The sequence below is a fragment of the Ictidomys tridecemlineatus genome, chromosome 7 (genome assembly GCF_052094955.1).
Source record: "Ictidomys tridecemlineatus isolate mIctTri1 chromosome 7, mIctTri1.hap1, whole genome shotgun sequence".
In the NCBI taxonomy this organism is placed as follows: Eukaryota; Metazoa; Chordata; class Mammalia; order Rodentia; family Sciuridae; genus Ictidomys; species Ictidomys tridecemlineatus.
In genome coordinates, this window is record NC_135483.1 from 141,202,060 (window position 1) to 141,222,868 (window position 20,809).

General features: G+C 42.9%; 1 protein-coding gene across 4 annotated transcripts in view; it reads left to right on the plus strand.

The window, feature by feature from the left end:
• The window catches only part of Rapgef4 (Rap guanine nucleotide exchange factor 4), a 283,143-nt gene that overhangs the window by 42,649 nt on the left and 219,685 nt on the right, over window positions 1-20,809 (plus strand). For 3 of the 4 annotated variants that reach the window (XM_078017613.1, XM_005324601.5, XM_078017600.1), the window contains exons 2-4: window positions 2,405-2,547; window positions 5,130-5,218; window positions 20,449-20,595. In XM_078017613.1, coding sequence (XP_077873739.1) covers window positions 2,405-2,547; window positions 5,130-5,218; window positions 20,449-20,595 — 379 coding nt within the window. Of the gene's footprint in view, window positions 1-2,404; window positions 2,548-5,129; window positions 5,219-20,448; window positions 20,596-20,809 lie in introns of those variants that run through there. The other variant, XM_078017601.1, reaches the window with a different exon arrangement.

Consider the following 20,809-nt stretch of genomic DNA (forward strand, 5'->3'; position numbering starts at 1 on the left):
ATGGCTCTTAAAGTTTCTACCTCTCAACGTGGTTTTCTGGGGGATTAACTTTCCAACACATGAACTTTTGGGGGACACATTCAAACTGTAGGACTAGGTAAAGACTGAATCTGTTCTTTCATGCATATTGTTATCTCAAAAATGGAACCTTAATGCATCAGAATTTCCCTTCTTCTTCCCCAGGAAATAGAATATAAAACCTTTTCGCAGGAGTTAATTGGGAGGCTAGTGGAAGGTCGTGGGCATTTTTCTTGAGTCTAGGTTTCTTGGGCCTTAAAGTGTGATGGGGTGAAAGTTGAGAGGGAAAGGGCCTCAAAACTACATTTATGAAAGTTGTGTCTTTGGTCTTTACCTTTAGTGACAGGTCATCTGCTCACATCCTCCAAAAATGTTCATTGCTCATGGCAAGATGTCTTCCTCTAATAACGTCCCAAGTTCTTTGGAACAATGACACAGCTAGCTTTGCCTTGTGTATTAGTCTGGGTAATGCTAGGTGGTGCTGTAATCTCCCCCTACCCTACCCCCATCTCAGTAGCTTCACACAATGGAGGTTGTCTGTCATGTACACAAAGTCTTTTGTGGTTATTCACCATCTTGTGACTATAACATATGAAACACACACCTTCTATATTAGTTCCCTAGGGCTTTCAAAACAAGATACCACAGCTGAATGGTTTAAAAACACATACATGTATTCTCTCATGGTTTTGAAGGTTAGTAGTATATAATAAAGGTGTTGGACATATTTTCTCTGAAGTCTCCAGGGAAGAATCCATCTTTGTCCCTTCTGGCTTCTGATTGTTGCCTGTAGTCCTTGACATTCCTTGCTTGTAGATACATTACTTCAATCTCTGCTGCCACCTTCACGTGATGGTCTTCTCTGGGTCCAGATTTCCCTCTGGAAATTCCAGTTATTGAATTAGAGTCTACCCTCATCCAGTATGACGTCATCTTAACATGATTGCATCCACAAAGACCTAATTTCCAAACAAAGCCACCTGCACAGATACTGAGTATTAGGACTTCAACCTATATTTTTTGAGTGACACAAATAGATCAATAACACTCTTTCAACTTGTGGCTATAAGAGAAGAATAGGAGGGATACTCATTGGCTGTTAATAATCTCCCTCAGAAGTGACACATGCTAGTGTCATTCATGGTCTACTGACCAGAATGTTTCCCAACATAACTACAAGGAAGGCTGGTAAATTCAGAGGCACACAGGGGTATTTGGTGAACATTACCTGTCTTTTTCAATCCTCAACCAGCTCTTTCCCTCTGGCTTGGGAAGGCTCCAGGGCACATATGAGTCTGGGTGGTTCTGTGTAATGTGAAATATCTATCAGGAAACACTCCTAGACTTGTAATACTGCTCAAGGAAAAACAAATAAATTGCATAATTTGTAAAACTGCTCTACTTTTGTTTGGTTCTTTGGTTTATCTTAATCCAGAGATTATAATATGGTGGTTAGCAGGTTGAGTCTTTTCTATAGATTTTTTTTTTTTTTTGTGTGTGTGTGTGTGTGTACATAATGTTTGAGAAATGTAAGCTGGCCTGGTGCAGTGGTGCATGCCTGTAATCCCAGCTACTGGAGAGTGGGTGGAGATGCTGAGACAGGAGGATCGCAAATTCAGTAATGGCATAATCTATTTGCATCATAGTGAGACTGTGTCTCAAAAGAAAAAATTAAAAGGCTAGGATATAGCTCGTGATAAAGCACCCCTGGGTTCAATCCTTAGTACTAAAAAAAAAAAAAAAGTAAACAAAATTTAAATTATCTAGTTTTCCTTGAACAAATGGAAGCTCTGACAACATCTGAGCTCATGTTTCCACAGAAAATCAGCAATAAGGAAAACAGCCAAATAAGGGCTGCTCCTTGCAGACATTTCCATCTCTCAGCTCTCTGGGATCCTCTCAGTTGTCTATAGTATTAACCAACGATGAGGTGGAGCATCACTTGTAATTGGTGTTTGTATTTTCAGCATTGTTTTTTGATAGTAGACTCTACCTCACCCCCCCCCCTTTATATTTGGCTCTTTTTTACTCACTTTTCCTAACTGGCCCTTGCAGGTATTTTTCTTTGTGATCTCAATTTTGAGTAAAATCTTCATTTTTATGTATCTCATCACATCCTGATGCTTCTAAGCACTCCAGCACTTCCCACAAACACTACCTTGAACTCACAGTGACTTCTCCGTGGCTGTTTGGATGGTAGAGATTTAAGGTGAATAGTTGACAAAGGTCCGGAAATACCTATAATGGGGATAGGTGGATAGATATTTGCAGTGAAATACTTACCATTGGGGACATTTGAATGTAATTAGAATGATGCCTTTTGGCTTGTTTTCAAGTACATCATTACTGACACAGTTTTTTTCTTTGCCTCTTCTCTCTTATATAGACCCCTGGAACGATCCAGTGAAGATGTGGATATAATCTTCACACGACTGAAGGAAGTTAAAGCTTTTGAGAAATTTCACCCCAATCTCCTTCATCAGATTTGTTTATGTGGTTATTATGAGAATTTGGAAAAAGGAATAACATGTAAGGAATACAACTCCAGGGGTATATTTGTCTGTGTGTGGTTTGTGCTTATTTTGTGGCTACCCTGGGGGGAGAGAGAACATGCAGAGGGTTTATTAATGTGCCAAATATGTAGGTTCAGTCGAAGTAAGTGGGACATTTCCCTCTGTTTATTCAATTCCACAAAGGCATTGCCTTAACTCCTTTGTTCACAGCACGTAAATGAGTTTTCCAGGGCATCCCACTGACTCATTCATTTAGCTGTATCTTTAGAAATTCAAATAGTTATCTTTTTTAATCAAAAAATATGTCATTGGGCTGGGGATGTGGCTCAAGCGGTAGCGCGCTCGCCTGGCATGCATGCGGCCCGGGTTCGATCCTCAGCACCACATACCAACAAAGATGTTGTGTCCACTGAGAACTAAAAAATAAATATTAAAAAAAATTCTCTCTCTCTCTCTCTCTCTCTCTCTCTCTCTCTCTCTCTCTCTCTCTCTCTCTCTCCTCTCTCACTCTCTCTTTAAAAAAATATGTCATCAATAGGATATTAAAAAGAAAAAAACAGTTTTCTTAGCTAATGCTAGTAGTAATGTTTTTAATGAACCCCCCTCTAATTCCAGGTAAAATAAGGAGCAGGGAAAATAAAATAATAATTTTTTAAAAATAATTTTTTAATTAAAAAAGTAATACTTCTCCATCTGTTTGTACGGTTTATGCAGCATTAACAGAAAACTCCCATCCAACTGCCTTGAATTACTCATAAAAGAAGGAAAAAAATGATTTACTTGTATCAAAAGTCCTGAGGTAAAACAACTGCAGGGTTAGTTAATGAAGTGGCTCAATGACATTACTAAGGTCCCAGGTCCATCCGTCCTTCCCTCCTTCTCTCTCTCTCTCTTTGGTATGCATCCTCAGGTGCTGGCTTTTGTCCTCAGGCTTCTCACAGATGGTTCCCAGACAACTAGAGCAGTTGGAAGCATTTCATGCCAACACAAAAAAATTCCCTGCTGAAGGACCATTTCTTCTTGTGTCCCTTTTTCAGAAGTCCCCGGCCGACTTCCTGTGCTATCTGATTGGCTTATATTGTATCACATGCCCATGTCCAAACTATCACTGGCAGAGATAATGGGATGCCCATGATGGATTTAGAGCAATCGCAGTTACCCCAGTGGGGCAAGGGGAGGAACTCCCACGCTCTGAGCACCTGGCCGATGAGGGGAGGGAAAATTCATATAAAATGTGGTTCAGTTAGCTAAGAGTGCAGGACTCACTGTGGGTGGGGAAGCAGCAGGGTCTGTCACAGCATCCTTACAGAAAATATGGAAAATCAACAAAACAATTACCTACAACCCCAATTCAGAGGTTGTTCTTAACATTTTATATGCATCCTTCAAGATGTTTCCCATGTGTACACAAAAAAATCACATTTCTGTTTTTAAAATCAATTATACATACCATTTTAAAGCATATATGTATATATTTTAAAGACTTTTTTTTTAGTTGTAGATGGGCACAAGACCTTTATTTTATTTACTTTGTGATGCTGAGGATGAAACCCAGTGCCCCACTCTACCACTGAGCCTCAACCCCAGCCTGTATATATTTTATTAATAACAGAAACTTCATTCTTTTGGGGGCTGAGAATTTTTTATTTCTTAAGGCCATTTTCAAAATGAAATTTCCATGGTATAAAATGTGAATTTGATTGACAAATGATAATGTCTTTGGGGGCTGAGAAGTTCATGAAAGGCAGACCCTAACTCTAAAACCAGCCAGGTCCACAGGCTGCGAGCAGCGGAGTTGCAGGGAGGTCCACTGTAAATCCATCAGTCCTCATATTTAAGAAGACACTTGGTTGGTATGAGAGTTTTCAATGAGTGTTTCAGGGTTACTTTCCAAAGTGTGACCTTAACATGATATGGGAACTAAGGTTGTACCTAAATATCTAAAAAATTCCTCTCTGGGATTATAAACGCAAAGCAAAGTCAGATTCAGAAATGTTTGATGAGAATCATTTTCAAATGTCTAAAAGCCGTCAATTTAGAAAACAAACAAGAAAATGCACACTGATGATACCTACTTTAAAATTTTCAGACAAAGCAGATTTAAAAATATTTATCAGTCTGCTTAAAAGGAGACATGCTATTCTAGAAAACATTAATTTTAATATAGTTTTAGGAAATTGGAGTAGTGTAGCCTGTTAAGTCAAATAACCTTGTTACTCAGTATTCCACTTAGCATCATAATTTTTCAAGAATCACAATTCAATGAGATATATTAAGATAAATTGCACAGAACATCAGTAACTTATTAGATTTAAAGAATCCTATGGCTAGGGTTGTCATCTCCTATTACAGCTGTATAAATATGGAAGAGCTCTGTTCCTAGAGATCCACTTCACAGAATGTTGAGTGAATAGAATATAACTTTGTTGATGAGTGAGATAAAGAAAAACAAGCCATATCTGGTGGGAACAGGTACTGGAGGAGAACTAAGCTCAGTTAGATTCAAGCCATGCTTATAATAACTAGTGCAGAGCTATCAGATGATGGGACAAAACCAACCTGTACTTGATATATTTATATTTCTGGTTTTTTTTTCAGTATTTCGCCAGGGTGATATTGGGACAAACTGGTATGCTGTCCTGGCAGGGTCTTTGGATGTTAAAGTATCTGAGACCAGCAGTCACCAGGTAATATATACTGTATTTTTTAAAAAATTGGATTTAAAAAAAATACTCATTCCCCTGTCTTTTATACCATCAGAATCACATTTTCAAATTGATTTCCTCTTCCCTGTCGTAAAGAGTTCAACTGTGTTTGCCTAATGCCTACATTAAGTCACTCAACAAGCATCCACATGAATACCTGGCATGATGTGCATAGGTGCCAGGCACCGGAACATGCAAGGCAGGGGCACGTTGCTTGTCTTCCAGAAGCTGCTGTCTCTTGGGAAATGAAGATACTTCAATTGCAAAGTGATGGCTGTGGTTGTGTGAGTGAGATGTGAGCAGGAGGGGAAAGAATCTTCCTGGGTTTCCTCTGGGATCTCTCTTCCATCTTATTTAGTGACTTTGCTTCAACCTAGAAGTGATTCCCCTCATCAGGCTTTTAGGAGCGGCAGGGATATAGGGGACGTTTGGTCAGTATAGCCCTCCTAAAATCTCTATTTCTCTGCCTTCTCTTTTCAAATGTAAGAGGGCCAATAATTTGTTTCTTCTAAAGTGCAATACCAGCTTCTTCTATGGTCCTTAGTCAGCTCTGAGGAGCGTGGCCCCCTAGTGGATAAAACTCACATTGTTTTTTTTCTTCTCACAATATTGTGAATATTTTAAATTGGACTTAGAATTAATTCTCTTACCACCTGTAGTGACCCTTGCTCCATCACTATGACATGTGGCCTAAACATATACAACCTTCCTATTTAGAACCAAGAACCTTAAATCTGAAATATGTGGCTCCATAGGGTCACTTTTACACATCAGTATGAAAATGTTCCATTTTTACATTTGCATATAAGGAATTCAGATAAAAACTGGGGGATGAGAACTGGGTAATTATAAAATCAAGTAAAACCAAAGAATCATTGAAAGGGACAGATAACCTATATTCAAAGACCACGTTTAAGGCAGCATTTCCAAGCATTTTCCTTGGGTAGCACACTTCAGATGTGAACGACATTTATGTTACTAAATTGGAGTGTTGAATTTTGTAGGACTTACATGCATATTGGAGGCGTGGGCAGTCACCATCTTGGAAATGGAATGCTGTCCCACAGACTGGGGGAAGTGGGCGTTTGGCACGTGGAATACGATTTCCTGTGTTGGGCCCATGGTGGGTGCTCAGACTCTACTTAGCCTGTAGCACGCTCTTCCTGTGCCTTGGCGCACGGAAAGTTCCATTAGACACACCTGGAGCATGTGCCTCCCAACTGTGACCTTGGGTCCCCTCTTCCCCTCCCTCACAGGATTTCAGAGAGGGTTGAGGTGACAGATGGTTTTGATTCTTGTAAGCTGCCTCAGTTTCCCATGGGATTGAGAACAGCTGGCACTTCTTGGCCAGTGGCCACACGCCAGGCAGTGCTGTAAGCACTTCACAGGTCTTTATTTACTCCTTTAATTCCCACACAACCCCACGAGGGAGGACACGTTACTGTTCTCATTTTATACATGAGAAAACTAAGGCCCCAGTGGTTAAATAACTTGCCCCAAGTGACGGATCTTGGAATTGGGGGAGCCAGGATTCGAACTCCAGCAGTCAGGCGCTGGACGCTTGCTGTCAGCCATGGCTCAAAAAGAAACATGGTCAAATCCACAGCCTCCCTCTGGCCGCCTCTTGCTTTCCCTCCCTGTGCTCCTGCCTTTGGCTCTGCACAGTGGCTCTCTGCAGATGTTGGCCTGTTGGGCATCCTCTGGGTGTGTCTGCTCAGCACCGCTCCTGGTGTCACCTGTGTGGATATGCCAAAGGAAGGGGCCTCCGGGAGAGTCATTCTCCTTGGTCCCTCCTGCTCCCCCAGTGGGTCCTGAAGAAGTCATGTTGGGGAGAAGGGGGAAGCTGAAGAGAAGAAGGTGAAGGAAGGGGGCAAAGGAAGGAAGGAGAGAGAAAAGAGGAAACCCCATGGAGGAGAAATGAGGAGAGAGAAGAAGAAAACGAAGGGCTGCTGTCCCCAGGGAGTGATCAGCAACCCTGGCACTGATGCGCTGACACAGCAGACGCTAGCAGCTGGCATGAGAGTTTGACGGTATTAAAATAGCATGTGGCCAGAGGCTCGAGGAGTACAGCCTCGGATCAATGATCTCTCCCAGTGCGGTCCTAGTGGACTGAGTTAGTTAACCTTTGCTGCCAGCTGTGGATTTTAAACTTTTCAAAATTTTAGTTTTGGATTTGGGCTGTAGCTTTGACCTCAGTGCAGAGAACTTTCCTCTGCTGGACTGGGTTTCTCTTGGGTTGTTAGGAATTATTCTTAGCTTTATTCCAGAGCTGGCTTATTGCCCGATTTATGGACTCAATCCCATGAAACCCAGCCAGAGTTTTCTGAATTGATTCTTGTCACCAAGATGTAAGGGAGTGGAAGTATGTTGGCCCTTCCCTGCTCCCACCCTCCAGAGTAGAGCCGAGACAGACAGAGGGGACAGCTTTCCAGCAGCTCTGAGGGACAGGGCATGGTTCTGGCTACGTGGCAGAAAGATGCTAAGGGAATGTGCAAGACATGAACCTCCCCACTACACCAGGCTGCTTGAAAGGGAAGAAGAGAAATGACCTATCAGCTTGTGCTGACCTTGTAATAGGCCTTGGGTTTTGCCCTACTAGTAGCAATGTGGCAAATCAGGGTAAAAAGATGGACTGATGGGGTAGCATGGCAGAGTGCTCCCTATGTCAGTGAGTGTTCTTCAGAGAAAGAGGAGGAGATAAGGAGACAGAGATGAGAGTTGAGAGAGGGAGAGGGAGAGGGAGAAGGAGAGAGACAAGACAATACAAGGGGAGCAGGTTTTAAGGAATTGGTTCACATGATTGTGGGGGTTGGCAAGTCTGTCAGACAAGAGATCTGGGTAAGAGCTGAGGTTTGGAGTCTTGAGTTCAAAGGCAGGAAGCTCAGGCAGAATTTCTCTGATGGTCTGGAAGCAGAATTCTATGGGGAACCTCAACGGAACCTATTTGCTCTTAAGGTCTTCTACTGATTGGATGCGGCCCACCTACTTTATAGAAAGCAATCGCCTTTATTAAAACTGTACCAATTGTGTTAATAACATATATTATTGTGTTAATAACATATATTATAACATAAATAATATTTTTATAGCAACATCTAGATGAGTATTTGACAAAACAACTGGTCCCCATCTTCTAGCTGAGTTGACAGTGAGGAGTGAAGTGGGTTTGGGTAATGGACCAGGGAGGTGGGGAGAAGTAAGGAAAGACCTGAAATTCCGACTCTTGGAGACCAGAAACTGTTGTGGATCCTCATTAAGGGTCTCAGTGTGTCTCACTGCAGTAGGGGCCCCCGGTGCACTGACTCGGTCTGCAGTCATTCCTGTGCTGTTTTGTCAGTGGGTGCAGCAGTCCTAGGCCACAGAGTACCCAGTCAAATAAGACTTGAACTCAGGTCTGGCACCTCCCAACTGCATGTCCTTTTTGCTGTTCACATGTGAATAGAAAGTAGGTGGGGTGTGTGTGTCAGTTTTTTCCACTGCTGCAACCAAGAGACCTGGCAAGAATAATTTTAGAGGAGGAAAAGCATATTGGGGGGCTCACGGTTTCTGAGGTGTCGGTCCATAGATGGCTGACTCCATTCCCTGAGGCTTGAGATGAGGCAGAACATCATGGTGGAAGAGTGCAGTGGAGGAAAGTGGTTCAGGACATGGCATCAGGAAGCAGAGAAGAACAAAGAGACTCCCCTCACCATGGACAAAATATATACCCCAATGTCACGCCCCCATTGCTCACCTCCTCCAGCCACATCCTACCACTCAATTAATTACATCAGGGGATCAATTCACTGATTAGTTTAAGGTTCTCATAATCCAATCATTTCACCTCTAAACCTTCCTGCATTGCCTCACACACAAGCTTTTGGGAGACACCTCTTATCTAAACTATAACAGGAGGTAATGATAAAAGAGAAAGAAGTTCTAGGAGACTAAGGAAGTCCTAGTCTTGTTTTTGTCTGAAAACAATCACCCTATCTTGAGGAAAGAGAAAAAGGAGCTAACAACTGAGGCAGGTCTTTAAGAGGGCAGAGTTGCTTGCTAGCCTGCACCTCCACTTTCTTCGAGTCCCTCCCTACACTGAGTGTCTGCCATCCTATCTGGGTCAGAAGGGAGGTAATGGCAAGTTCCCAAACTTGTCCCTGAGTTTCAGCCCCTGGGTGAGCTGGTGGGTGCTTTTTGAGGCAGAGTTGGAGGCTCAGAACAGAAATGTCCCCGGGTGCTGGAGCACCCCCTGCAGGCAGCTATGTGCAAAGCACTTCACAGGCAGTGTGTGGGGGCGGTGGCACTCAGACATGGCTCTTCTCCCTTGAGAGTGATGATAGAAGTCTCATTGCACAGGACAGATGTTCAATAACTCGCCCACAGTCATCCAGCCATCAGGTGTGTGAACCAGTTCTCTGTGATTCTGGGGCCATCTTCTTAACTATTATGGTTTGTCCAGGTGCCTGCAGGAGGTGAAGTGAAAGGACCAGAGGTGAGAGAAGCAGCTTTTCCATACGGCTCCTCTGGCCACCTTCGTGCTGCCAGCTCAGAGCCCACGTCTCACCTACACACCCACCTCCCAGGTGCTTGTTCCACTTGCCCCTCCTCTCACTACCTTTTAGATGTGGAGACGTATGGTGATGTGAGCACAGCCCACCCCTCCAAAGGGCTTCCAGATTAGAGAGGAGAGGTCAGTGTAGGTGACAGGGAGAGAGAGTGAGGTGCGGCAGGAACAGGATAGAGGTGAAATTGTTAGAGGGATATTGATGGGATGTATGGACATCTGGGAGAAAAGGAAGACCCTGACTTGGATGCAGAGTTTAATGGGAATGCTATCAATAGAACAGGGAACAAACAAGGAAGAAAACCCCTCTCAGATTCGGGTATAGTATTTTTGTGCTCTGCATTGATCAGCTATTATTGATTTGATGGATTTTTTTTTCCTGAAAACAACCACCCTATTTTATACAGAAAGAGATAACTCTAGCTTTCAAGAATACACAGGACATGGGGAGGGAAAGGGGAAGTATTGGGGAATGAAGTGCAGCAAATTATGTTCCATGCTTGTATGATTATTCAAAGTGAACCCCAATATTATGTATAACTATATTGCACTAATAAAAAGAAGAACACATAGGACATAAAAATTCTGTTTGACTTATAAAAGCATATTCCCTTCCTGCTCATTTCAATATAATATTACTTTTTCTTTTTTTCCAACCTTCATAGATATGTATATTTTCTCACTAGGTTGAAAAAACACAGCTTCTTCCCCTCTGTTTGATTGGTTCTTCTTGAATTCTTTGTACCCTGGGATGAGGGTCACACTTATTTTTCATGGGTGATATCCTTCAGGCATGTGGCAGGAGCTCTCATCATTTACAAAGCATTTCACCTGCGTGCTTTGGTTTGCATCTCCCCAGTGGGTAGACCGAGCCGCACTGTATCCTGCTGGTTCACAGAGGAGTGAGTGGTCTGCTCAAGATGACACAGTGGTGAGCCTCAGAGGTGGCATCCCTCGCTTCCCTTGCTATCAAGGATGGATGCTACCAAGCATTAATCCTTCCAGTTCCCCTGTAATACCTGTCCTCACCCTCAGTCCCCTACCTAAGCTTTTCGTGGTCATTAGCCTGAGGTGTGGGCAAGTAGTCTGCCCGATATCCCAGCGGGTAAGAAGGTGGTATAGATTCACCTTTGCTCAGTGAGTCAGTGATGGCTAAGAGTATAACAAAGAGAGCTGTTGGTGACCCATTAGAGAGAAGAATTAAAATTTTGACACTGCGGTGAGGGGTCACGTCAACCTCAGGTCTCTCCTGGGAGGGGAGGATGGAGAAAACCAGCCACGGAGCTTCTGAGAGTCAGATGGCTCACTTCAGTGTTGCACAGGGTCAGTCCCCCTGGTCAGCTGAGAAGCAAAGGTCTGCTGGTGGCGGGGGTGGGGGGTGGGAGAAGACTGGAGTCGCCTCCCACTGCCTCCTCTGTTGGTGGTGGTATAATATCCTGCTCAATACTGGCGCCACTCTGTGGTCTCTCTGGGGCTCTTTCCAGCTTAGCCCAGAGCCACACCCTGCTTCTGCATCCCTGCTTTTCCTGTGACTGAGCGCCCCAACCCCAGGCTTCAAGAGGGGACTGGAGAGGAGATACTCTTGAGAGGCTGGACTGTTTCCTGGGGAAGGAAACAGCCCAACCTCTCAGAGACTCTCCCTGAGGACCCGGGGCTACAATGTTCTCCTTTCTGTTCTTACTACTTTGAAACCAGGAGCTTACGTTAAGGAACGTTCAGAGACTTGCCAATCCTTACACAGCTCTTTCTATAAATTACATTACTCCATACAACAGTACCGCCTTCAGAGACACTGTTGGGGCTATGTGCAGTTGTCAGAAGCATCTCTCCCAGTTCCTCAGACATCCTCTGGTCTTGGCCATTCTTTTTCTACCTCAGGAAACTTAGAACGCCCAGCAAGGGGACAAGCCCACAGACCCTTCACCATTTGAAGCTCTGCCTCACCATCCTGGCTCACAGATTCCCATGTCCACTTTGAGAGGATGGGTGCTATCAAGGATTAATCCTTCCAGTTCCCCAGTAATACCTGTCCTCACCCTCAGTCCCCTACGTAAGCTCATCTAGGACATATATGCCTGCAGATCACCCCCAACTCTCATACACAGGTTCTTCTCCTGTCTTGGAGCTTTATTTAACTTAGGTGGGCTAAATACTCACTCAAACCAACGGCATATCTTGTCATTAGTATTTTCATGGTTTGTGATTAGAACATTGGAGCAACTTGAAAATCATAACTGAGTTTATAAACTTTTCTACATCAGACAACAGCCCTCAACTCTGTGAGGATCTTGGGGGGTGGAGAGAGAGAGAGAGAGAGAGAGAGAGAGAGAGAGAGAGAGAGAGAGAAAGGAACAAAGCTCTGCTTTCCCTGCAGACAAGTGAGGGAACCTTCCTAGCACAATAGATATTTGAATCCTAGAAATATATTTAAATTAATATTATTCAATAATATTAAATATTATTGTAAACTAAGCTTTATACTAAAATAAGTATAACAAATTTCCTGTCGTATGAAAGTAGAATTTCTGAAGGCTGCTGACAGAATAAGATTTTATGATGCAAAACAGATAATGGGGCAGTTTATTAACTTATTAAAATGCATACATCTCTGTAACAGATGTTTATTTAAAGTGTTATATGTGCCTAATGTGAAACACAGTGGTTAAATTTAGATCTCTTGGAATTCTCTCCGCCACTTAATTGACTATGGGTATGCAAGTTACAATTATTTATAAATTGAGGATAATAATTCTACCTTAAAAGAGTTTATGTATGTAAACCACTTAGGACAAAACTTGGGATAGAGGAAAGTTCCTGTGTTTTTTTAATGACTATTTCAAGAAAGAGAAGTTGGTGACCTAGAGCAGAATGCTGCTGGTTGCAATGCTTGCAATGCTGCCATTCTATCACAAGAGGGCAGTGTTAGAATAGAAAAAGCAGGAAATGTACTTGGTATTGGAAACTGCAAGAAGTTTTAACAAGATTGTTCAGCCATTTCATGGGATCAGAGAATCTGGGCTGGTCTTGGCTGAGGTCCTTACTTAACTCCATTACCTCATCTGTCACTGTAAGACGTTACTTGGCAAATCTTATCCCAGTTTTGGAGAAAGACCTCTTACTGGTTTTCTTTCTAAACTAAAATAATGTGCTTTTGTTTGCCCTTTCATCTTCACTTTTATAACAAAGACATTTTGAAACACTGCATTTTTGCTTATAAAATTCGAAGGGCAGGCATGTTTCTGCATGAAGTGAACCTCTCTATCTCTGCTGGTCTTTTTGCCTTTGCCTCTCATTCTTCTATTCACTCATTATACTCTACTATTTTCCGACAGGGAACATCATTATTGGAAGACATTTTTTTTTTTCTGAGCACATTTCTGACTGAACACATGCAGGGAGCCCATAAAACTCAAATGATGCCAGGTCCACAGTGCTTGTTGTAATGTCTTATTCCTCCGGTGCTTAGGTCATGCTCTTGGTTAGGGACTGATTTGGGATTTCTTTAGCATCTTGCAAGATGCATCATTATTTAGTTTTGTTGCCAGTTTGGGTGGATGCAAAATGCACATGGTGCTGGATAGATGGGCTCACCACTGACGTGGGACTGGCCTCCTGTGTTGGTCATCCGAGAACCAACCAGCCCTTGGGCCTTGAGCCTTCCTCAGACAGCTTGCCTGATCCCTTTAAGCTGTGTCTAACCCTTACTGATCCCAGGGAAGTGCTCAATGGTGACAGACCTTGGCTCTGCTGTTTTTTAGAAAACACATTTGCCTTTCTGCTTGGCAGTGAATCCTTTTGACAGCACATGCCATCTAATGTCTTGACACATTCTGAGATTTGATTCCACTGAGTTTTATTATTTAAAAGAACTCAGTAAATTCTAGTACAAAAGTCAAGCTCATGAACTAAATCCAGGTGTTCCTTTACTTAATGACAACAATGGCCCATGATCCTAAAGTGAAAATTGTGAAAAAATTTGCTTTCTAAGCCGGGCGTGGTGGTGCATGCCTGTAATCCCAGCAGCCCTGGAGGCTGAGGCAGGAGGATCGTGAGTTCAAAGCTAGTCTTAGTAAAAATGAGGTGTTAAGCAACTCAGTGAGACCCTATCTTGAAATAAAATACAAAATAGGGCTGGGGATGTGGCTCAGTGGCTAAGTGCCCCTGAGTTCAATCCCTGGTACAAAAAAAAAAAAAAAAAATTGCTTTCTAGAATTGGTTTCTGGATCTAAACATTTAAAGAACTGATTTGTCCCTCAGTGTTAACCCACCATGTATTCAAAACAATAAATCCACCATGAGACAATGACTTCTTCCTGAGTCATTGATATAGAAGTGAGTTAAATATGAAACATAAAAGGATCTGATACTCCTTGAAGCTTAGGACATTTAAAAAAAAATCTTGAAGTACTTATCACAGAGAATTCTTATGTCTATTTTATTGACTATAAGCCACTTTAAATTTCTTCAGAATGTCTGTGGCTTGTGTTAGCTGGATTTCAGTTGATGCTTATAGACATGATTTGCAAGGCACAAGTCACTTAGCTTGGACAACAGTCTTAATTACCAGTGACATGTAACCACTGACTTTCTTAACATTTTCGTACTGTACCTGTGTTTACAATGAAACAAACAAATAAAATGTCTCAGATGGGAATGCGTGCTCTAAGAAAACTCAGTGTACCGTAATTCAGACGTACAAAGCAGATAAATTAAGGGGTGATTAGTTGCAGTACAAAAGGATTCTTTGATTTACAGCAGGATTGTCAGAAGGGTTCCTTTGAATACAAGCTCCCCCAGAGAGCTCAAGTGTTTTGCAGATCATTCAAACCACTTGACATCCAGACTGGGGGACAGAGAAACTTGGAATTTAAGTGTTGAAAGCCATCATTAGGTGAAGGTTAATACAAAGTGAATATAGAGATTCTCTGTGATTTAAATAAAAGCAAGAAATATTTGCTTTTTTAGAGACATGGAAAACCTATACATGCATATAAATATAATTTAGAAATAATAATTTCTGTTATTTATAGAGCATGTACTATGTGCCAGGAACCAGCTAGGACTCTGTATATTGTTTTATTTCTTTTTATTCCTGCTAATAATCTTATAAAAAAAGATCATGCCTGCCTATTTCACAAGTAAGGATATTGAGGCTCTGGGGAGGAGAGCATTTTACCCAAAGCCATGGGGTAGTAATTGGCAGACCTGAGTTTGGGTCTAGGTGTGCCAAGGTCCCTTCTTTTTTACTCTGCTGGCCCAGGGGTCTTTCCCCTAAGCACTGAGTGTCTGCCTCTGGGTCCCTCCTTTGCCTGACCCTGCCCTCTACCTTCTGCTAGGGCAGGCCTTGTTGACCTTTGATTTACCCAGTACCAATGTGTGTGAATGGAGGTAGGTGGACCCTGCCAAGACACTGCTCATGACTTCATTTGGTTCCAAGCTGGGTAGAAGATGAGAGCCTGGAAAGAGGGGTCTGCTCGTGGTGGAGGTGCACAGGGCTAGAGGGTGAGTTCGGGCAGTGCTGAGCAGGAGGCCGAAGGAAGCAGATAGGTGGGGCAGAATCCCCAGTTAGTGTAGTGGAGGCTGAGGCAGGCGGGGCTTGGTGATGGGGAGGGAGCCAGGAAGCAGGCCCCACAGAGTAGTCTGCGGCCGGGCAGGCTGAGAGGAATGGAGGGATCCAGAGAGGAACTGGGTCCAGCAAGGCTGCCAGAACTCCCACATTGGGATGGATTGGGAGTACCAGGTTACTAAGGCTGAGACTCAGAAGGAAAGAAACCAGTGTTTCCTGCTCAGGAAGGAACTCATTATTCCAACTGGGTCACTGGATCAGAGTTGGAAAAGCTGAAATGTGGGTTCTGTTCTTAGTTCCCCACTTATGACTACTTTAATTTCTCCTAATGGTTAGAGATTGGTAACCCAACCTGGGAAGGCTTTTATCCTCTGGAAGGGTCAAATGGACCCAATACTGGGATTGGAGGATTAAGGAGAACAGTGCTAAATGTTTCCCATTTCCCTGGTGATTGTTCGTTGAACACATAGGTTGGTGATTGGGCAAAGAACCTATGGATAAAATTAACACCATAGCTGATGTTCCCTCTGAACCTTGGCAGACTGAGAAGTATGTGGGTAAGTGAGGGGACTGACTAGTTGCTGGTCTTTGCTCCTTTTCTTACTGGGCCTGGTCTTGGGCAAGTTATTGAACATCCTAGAGTTTGATTTTGCCTAACCTATAAAACAGCAAAACTAATACTGACACTGCAGGATTTTCTTCAGAGTACAGGTTGAGCATCTAGAATCCAAATCCTAAAATGTTTCAGAATTTGGGACATTTAGGAGTTGGGATTCTACTACTGACCTTGTGAGACAGTTTGCAGTCAGTATGTGGTTCAGTGTTTATAAACTTTGTTTCATGCTCAAAATTATCAATTCTATTGTGTAAAATTACTTTCAACCTGTATATTCAATGCATGTATGAAACAGAAATGAGTTCTTTGTTTAGATTTGGCCCCCAATCCCAAGTCTGCTCATGATGTATGCACATATTTCAGAACCTGAAGAAATAGGAAATCTGCATCACTCTGGCCCCAAGCATTTCAGATAAGGGATGCCCAACCCGGATTGCCAGTAAGAAGGTCCACAATTTATTAAGCATTTATTTTGGGCCAGGCACTGTGCAAAACAGTTTAAATACAGGAGCTCACTTAACTATCTTGAGGAGTAAAGAGGCACCATGGCCAAGACACATGGCACCGCATTCCACTTGTATGCATGCAGGAGGACCTGTGCATGCTGCACGGCAGGACAAGTACCATGAAGCATCAGTGGGTGATTAAGGAAGGAGGTCTGTGATTTTGGAGGGAGGATAAGGAGTGATCAAGTGGACAGAGTTAAGGATAGCTGGATCAGACCAGAGGAAGAAACCAAATGACATGTGAATGACATGTTATAGGCCATTTTTTTTTTTTTTTGGAAAACCCATCATTCCTAGTTCTATAGTGGAATTGACCTTGGGAGGCCAAACTTGTTTCCCTGATACAATGAAGCCTTCCCATGTGTCCCCTGAGGGAGGCTGTGTCTGATGAAGGCAGTAAATGGTACTCTGGTCTCAGTCCCTGTCACAGAAATCTCTCTGAGAATGCTGGTTTGGTTCAGCACCTTCCCCGAGGTCTCAGTGCAGTTTGGGATCCACAGCCATCTTGGCTAACTACCCTCTTATTTGAGGTTTCCCAGAAGCAGCTTTGGAGACAAGGATTGAGCTGAATGTCGTTTTTTTGGAGACAGGGGGTGTGGCAAGGGATTGATTGGGGGGAGTGTACAAGGAAGGAAGGAAAGCCAGGGGTGTGTTATAAGCGTGTTTCCTCAGTGGTCAATGGTTTGCTCCTTCAGGGGACCTGCGAAGAACTCAGCAGGGCAGGGAAGCTGCGGGGTTAACCCCCACTGCCTTGCCTCTGTGCAGGAGGGCGCCCCTTGCAGGTGCTGGCTGGCTGGCACTCTGCCCTCAGGCAGAGCTGTGAAGTCGACTTTCAAGGAGGGACCCTGTAGGCATGTATGGAACTGTCCAGAAAGCTACCAACGACTTCTGGGGTGGAGTCGGGGGATGGCAGCGTCTGTGAAATCCACCGTCAACCTTGAACATTCAGATTTTTAAATTTCCACTTCCCATTTGAAAGTCCTCAAAAAATAAATCACCACCTTGCAAGATAGAACATCCCTGCACGGCTGTTCCAGATTCCCTGGGTTGGCGCTGGTTGCTTTCTTTGGTGTCACTGAAAACATTTTCTTTCAGAGGGTCTCTCTGAACATTAATCCACAAACGAGCAGAAAATACAAATGTTCTTCTGAATAGTCCCTATTAAATAAGTATTGAGATGTGAGCAGACCTCTGGAGTAGGTGTAAGCTTAAAAGAAGTCACCCCGGCTACATTCAGCCACAGATCCTTTCAGCAACAGGCAAGGGCAGGCATCAAGCACACCTGCAGATTCTGACCTGTAGGGATTGTTCAGCGTGCACACGAGAGGAGTGCTCCTTCCACCCGGGCTCCCTTCATCCTGCTCACGTGTGTCCTGCCTTCCAGCCTGCGTACTGAGCAACGTACACTAGTTCTGCTAAATGAGAGAACATTCGAATGTGAATATCTTTGTTTGATAATTTCTTTCTAAAGCACATGCAAGACCCTGCGTGGGACTGCTTTGTAAATAGCACCAAGCAGCCATGGACTACAAGGACAGTCGCTAATCTTTAGAGTGAAAATGTTTCCTAGCTCTTTCAGCTTTTCCCTGTGACCACTTGTCCCAGTGCCCAACCTACACGTCCCCAATCCATTCTGGTTTCTAAGTAAATTTGTCCTAAACGTGCTCTGAATCCACTGTTAAGTTTGAGCTTGCAAATAACATATCTTTTTGGAGAGGTTTTTCCATCCTCATTTCAAGATCATATCTTATATTTGTTTTGTTGTTGGTTGTTTGTTTAGCAGAACCCAAGAGCAGCCCAGAGCCTCCGCTATGTTAGGCAAGTGCTCTACCTCTGAGCTGCACCCCTAGTCCTAGACCATGTCTTGTAATCTGTGGCTCCCTATGCTTAAATTTGAGTGGATTGAGTGTGAAGGAGGAGACAGGGAAAGACTGACTGCACACTCAGTTCTGGTAGGATAGCTTGGGTTCCTGAGCAAATGACCCACTGTGGCTATGTCCCCATGGGCGTGGGCCTCTTGTTCCTTACGGAGGAGGTTGGGACATGATGAAATGCTATGAGCGGTGCAGTTGGAAATGCCGTCATGACTAAATTTTGTTATACATGATAAAGTCTGGGTAAGTTCAGCCCTTTGGAGAAATTCCCAGAATGAGTTCCATTTTGTGCATTCATGATAGCGATATAGGCTGGTGTGAGTTTCCTAGCATGTCTTTCTTTGTGTAGCATTTGGTGACAGACTACATGTATCAGGGATGAGAGGTTGGAAAAGAGAAGACTGGTTGATCCATCCACTCTACAACTAGCTCACGAAGAACTGAGATTGTCATCTCTCTTTTGCCTTATACTTTGCTAATAACCTTAGAAATCTAAGCTCTGTGAATCATAGCAGCAGTAATACTTATGATCTAACCCTCTCAAGTTTTAACGTAGAATTTAATGCTGGAAAGTACAAATTAGGCCAAAAGAATTTTTTCTGAAGGGTTCAATTTGTAGTAAAATGAACGATTTAGTGGGAGCCTCCAGGGAACCTGCTATTCTAGAAAATCTGTGAAAGCCTGCGACTTATCATAATCTACTTGTGTTCTTACTAGAATTTGAAAATTACTCAGCCATACCCAACTTACTGAGTATTGATGTTTCAGTTCTGGGCATGTTTTTCTGAGTGAATTTATTTGCAATTGTCTGTCTGGAAAGTATATTAGCAGCCTATTCTTAAAATTTCCCCTGATCTTTTATTCTTTTCTGAAATAGTATTGATTTTATTTTCCTGAACCTAATTTCATATGCTAATATCTGTGTAGTAGCAATTTTCCATGGTTCAAGAAACTGGATTCTTATGGGCATTTGTCTTAGAGATGTGATTACAGAGGCACTAACTTGATCTTAATATCATTTACCTATTATCGTGTATCGGATGCATGAAAGGAAAACTGTGCCTTCTAACTCAGAGGATCACCCTTGTGTATCTTCCTTAATTTATAATGCCTTGCAAAATTAATGTCCAGATGATTTTGAGTGGCTATTTGCATTATTTGAAACTAGTTAGGATTAATTCCAAACATTATCACCAATGTTGCATGTAGAGAGGAAATTTCTTTTTTAGTACTCCTTATGAAACTTCTGAATCATTGATTCATGCAGTTTGTGAACTAGCCACAGTATTTCAGATACTGTTTTTACTCTGTTGTGGCTGCAGGAGGCAGCATGATACAAAAAGCTTGTTATCTATAGTCAGACGTGGTTAGAATCTGACTGTACTGCTTATTTACTGTGTGAGCTGGGGCCCTGTGAACCCACCACTGAGACCCTCAGTTTCCTCATCTCTTTAAGACAGACAGACAAAGTGTCATCCCTGTTCCAGTTTCCTATTTAAATATTATAACGGCATCCTTTCACTGAGAAGGCCGAGTTCATCTTCACTGGGTTTCTGTCCTTTTCTTAAAGCAGATAGAAGTTGCAGAAGATAGCAAGACTATTGCTAGCAGCTTTACTTATCATAACACCAAACTAGAAACAACCCAAATGCGCAATAGGAGAATGGATAGGCAAACAGTGACATGCCCACACAATGGGAAACTATTTACTAATAAGAAGAAAGAACTATCGATCCATGCAAGAACATGCACAAATCTTATAGACATTATATTGAACAAAAGTCAGACATAGACAACAGCAATTATTTGTCTCATTTTACTTGAAGTTCTGCAACAAGCAGAACTCCTTCAGGTTGATAGAAATCAGGTCAGTGATTTCCTCTGAAGTAAGGCTCTCCACTGGAGAGGGGTAACAGGGGAACTTTTGGGTCTTGATTTGGGTGGGGATCATGCCAGTGTAGGCATTTGCCAAAATGTGCAGTGAATGGTACAATGAAGTTGGGTATTTTATTTTGTGCAAATTATATTTAAATTCAAAGAAAAGACAACTCACTCACTCATATGCTAAATGTTGAATTTTCTAATGACCGTTTTTGGTGATTCTCAGGATGCGGTGACCATCTGCACCCTGGGGATTGGGACAGCCTTTGGAGAGTCCATTTTGGACAACACGCCCCGCCATGCGACCATCGTTACCAGGGAGAGCAGCGAACTGCTCCGCATCGAGCAGAAGGACTTCAAGGCACTATGGGAGGTGAGCCCCAAGGCTTCTTTGTCAATTAATATAGTTTCAGATGAGAACGGGAGTCGCCACACGGATAATGGCATTACAGTCAGGCCTTAATGTGTTCTGTTCTGAGCTGGTAGATGGAATTTAATTTTCAAAACTTGTTTTTGAAATGAGTGAGTGAAAAAGCCATTTTGACACAAGACATCTTTTTTTTTAATTTAGTGCTTGCTCAATTTTC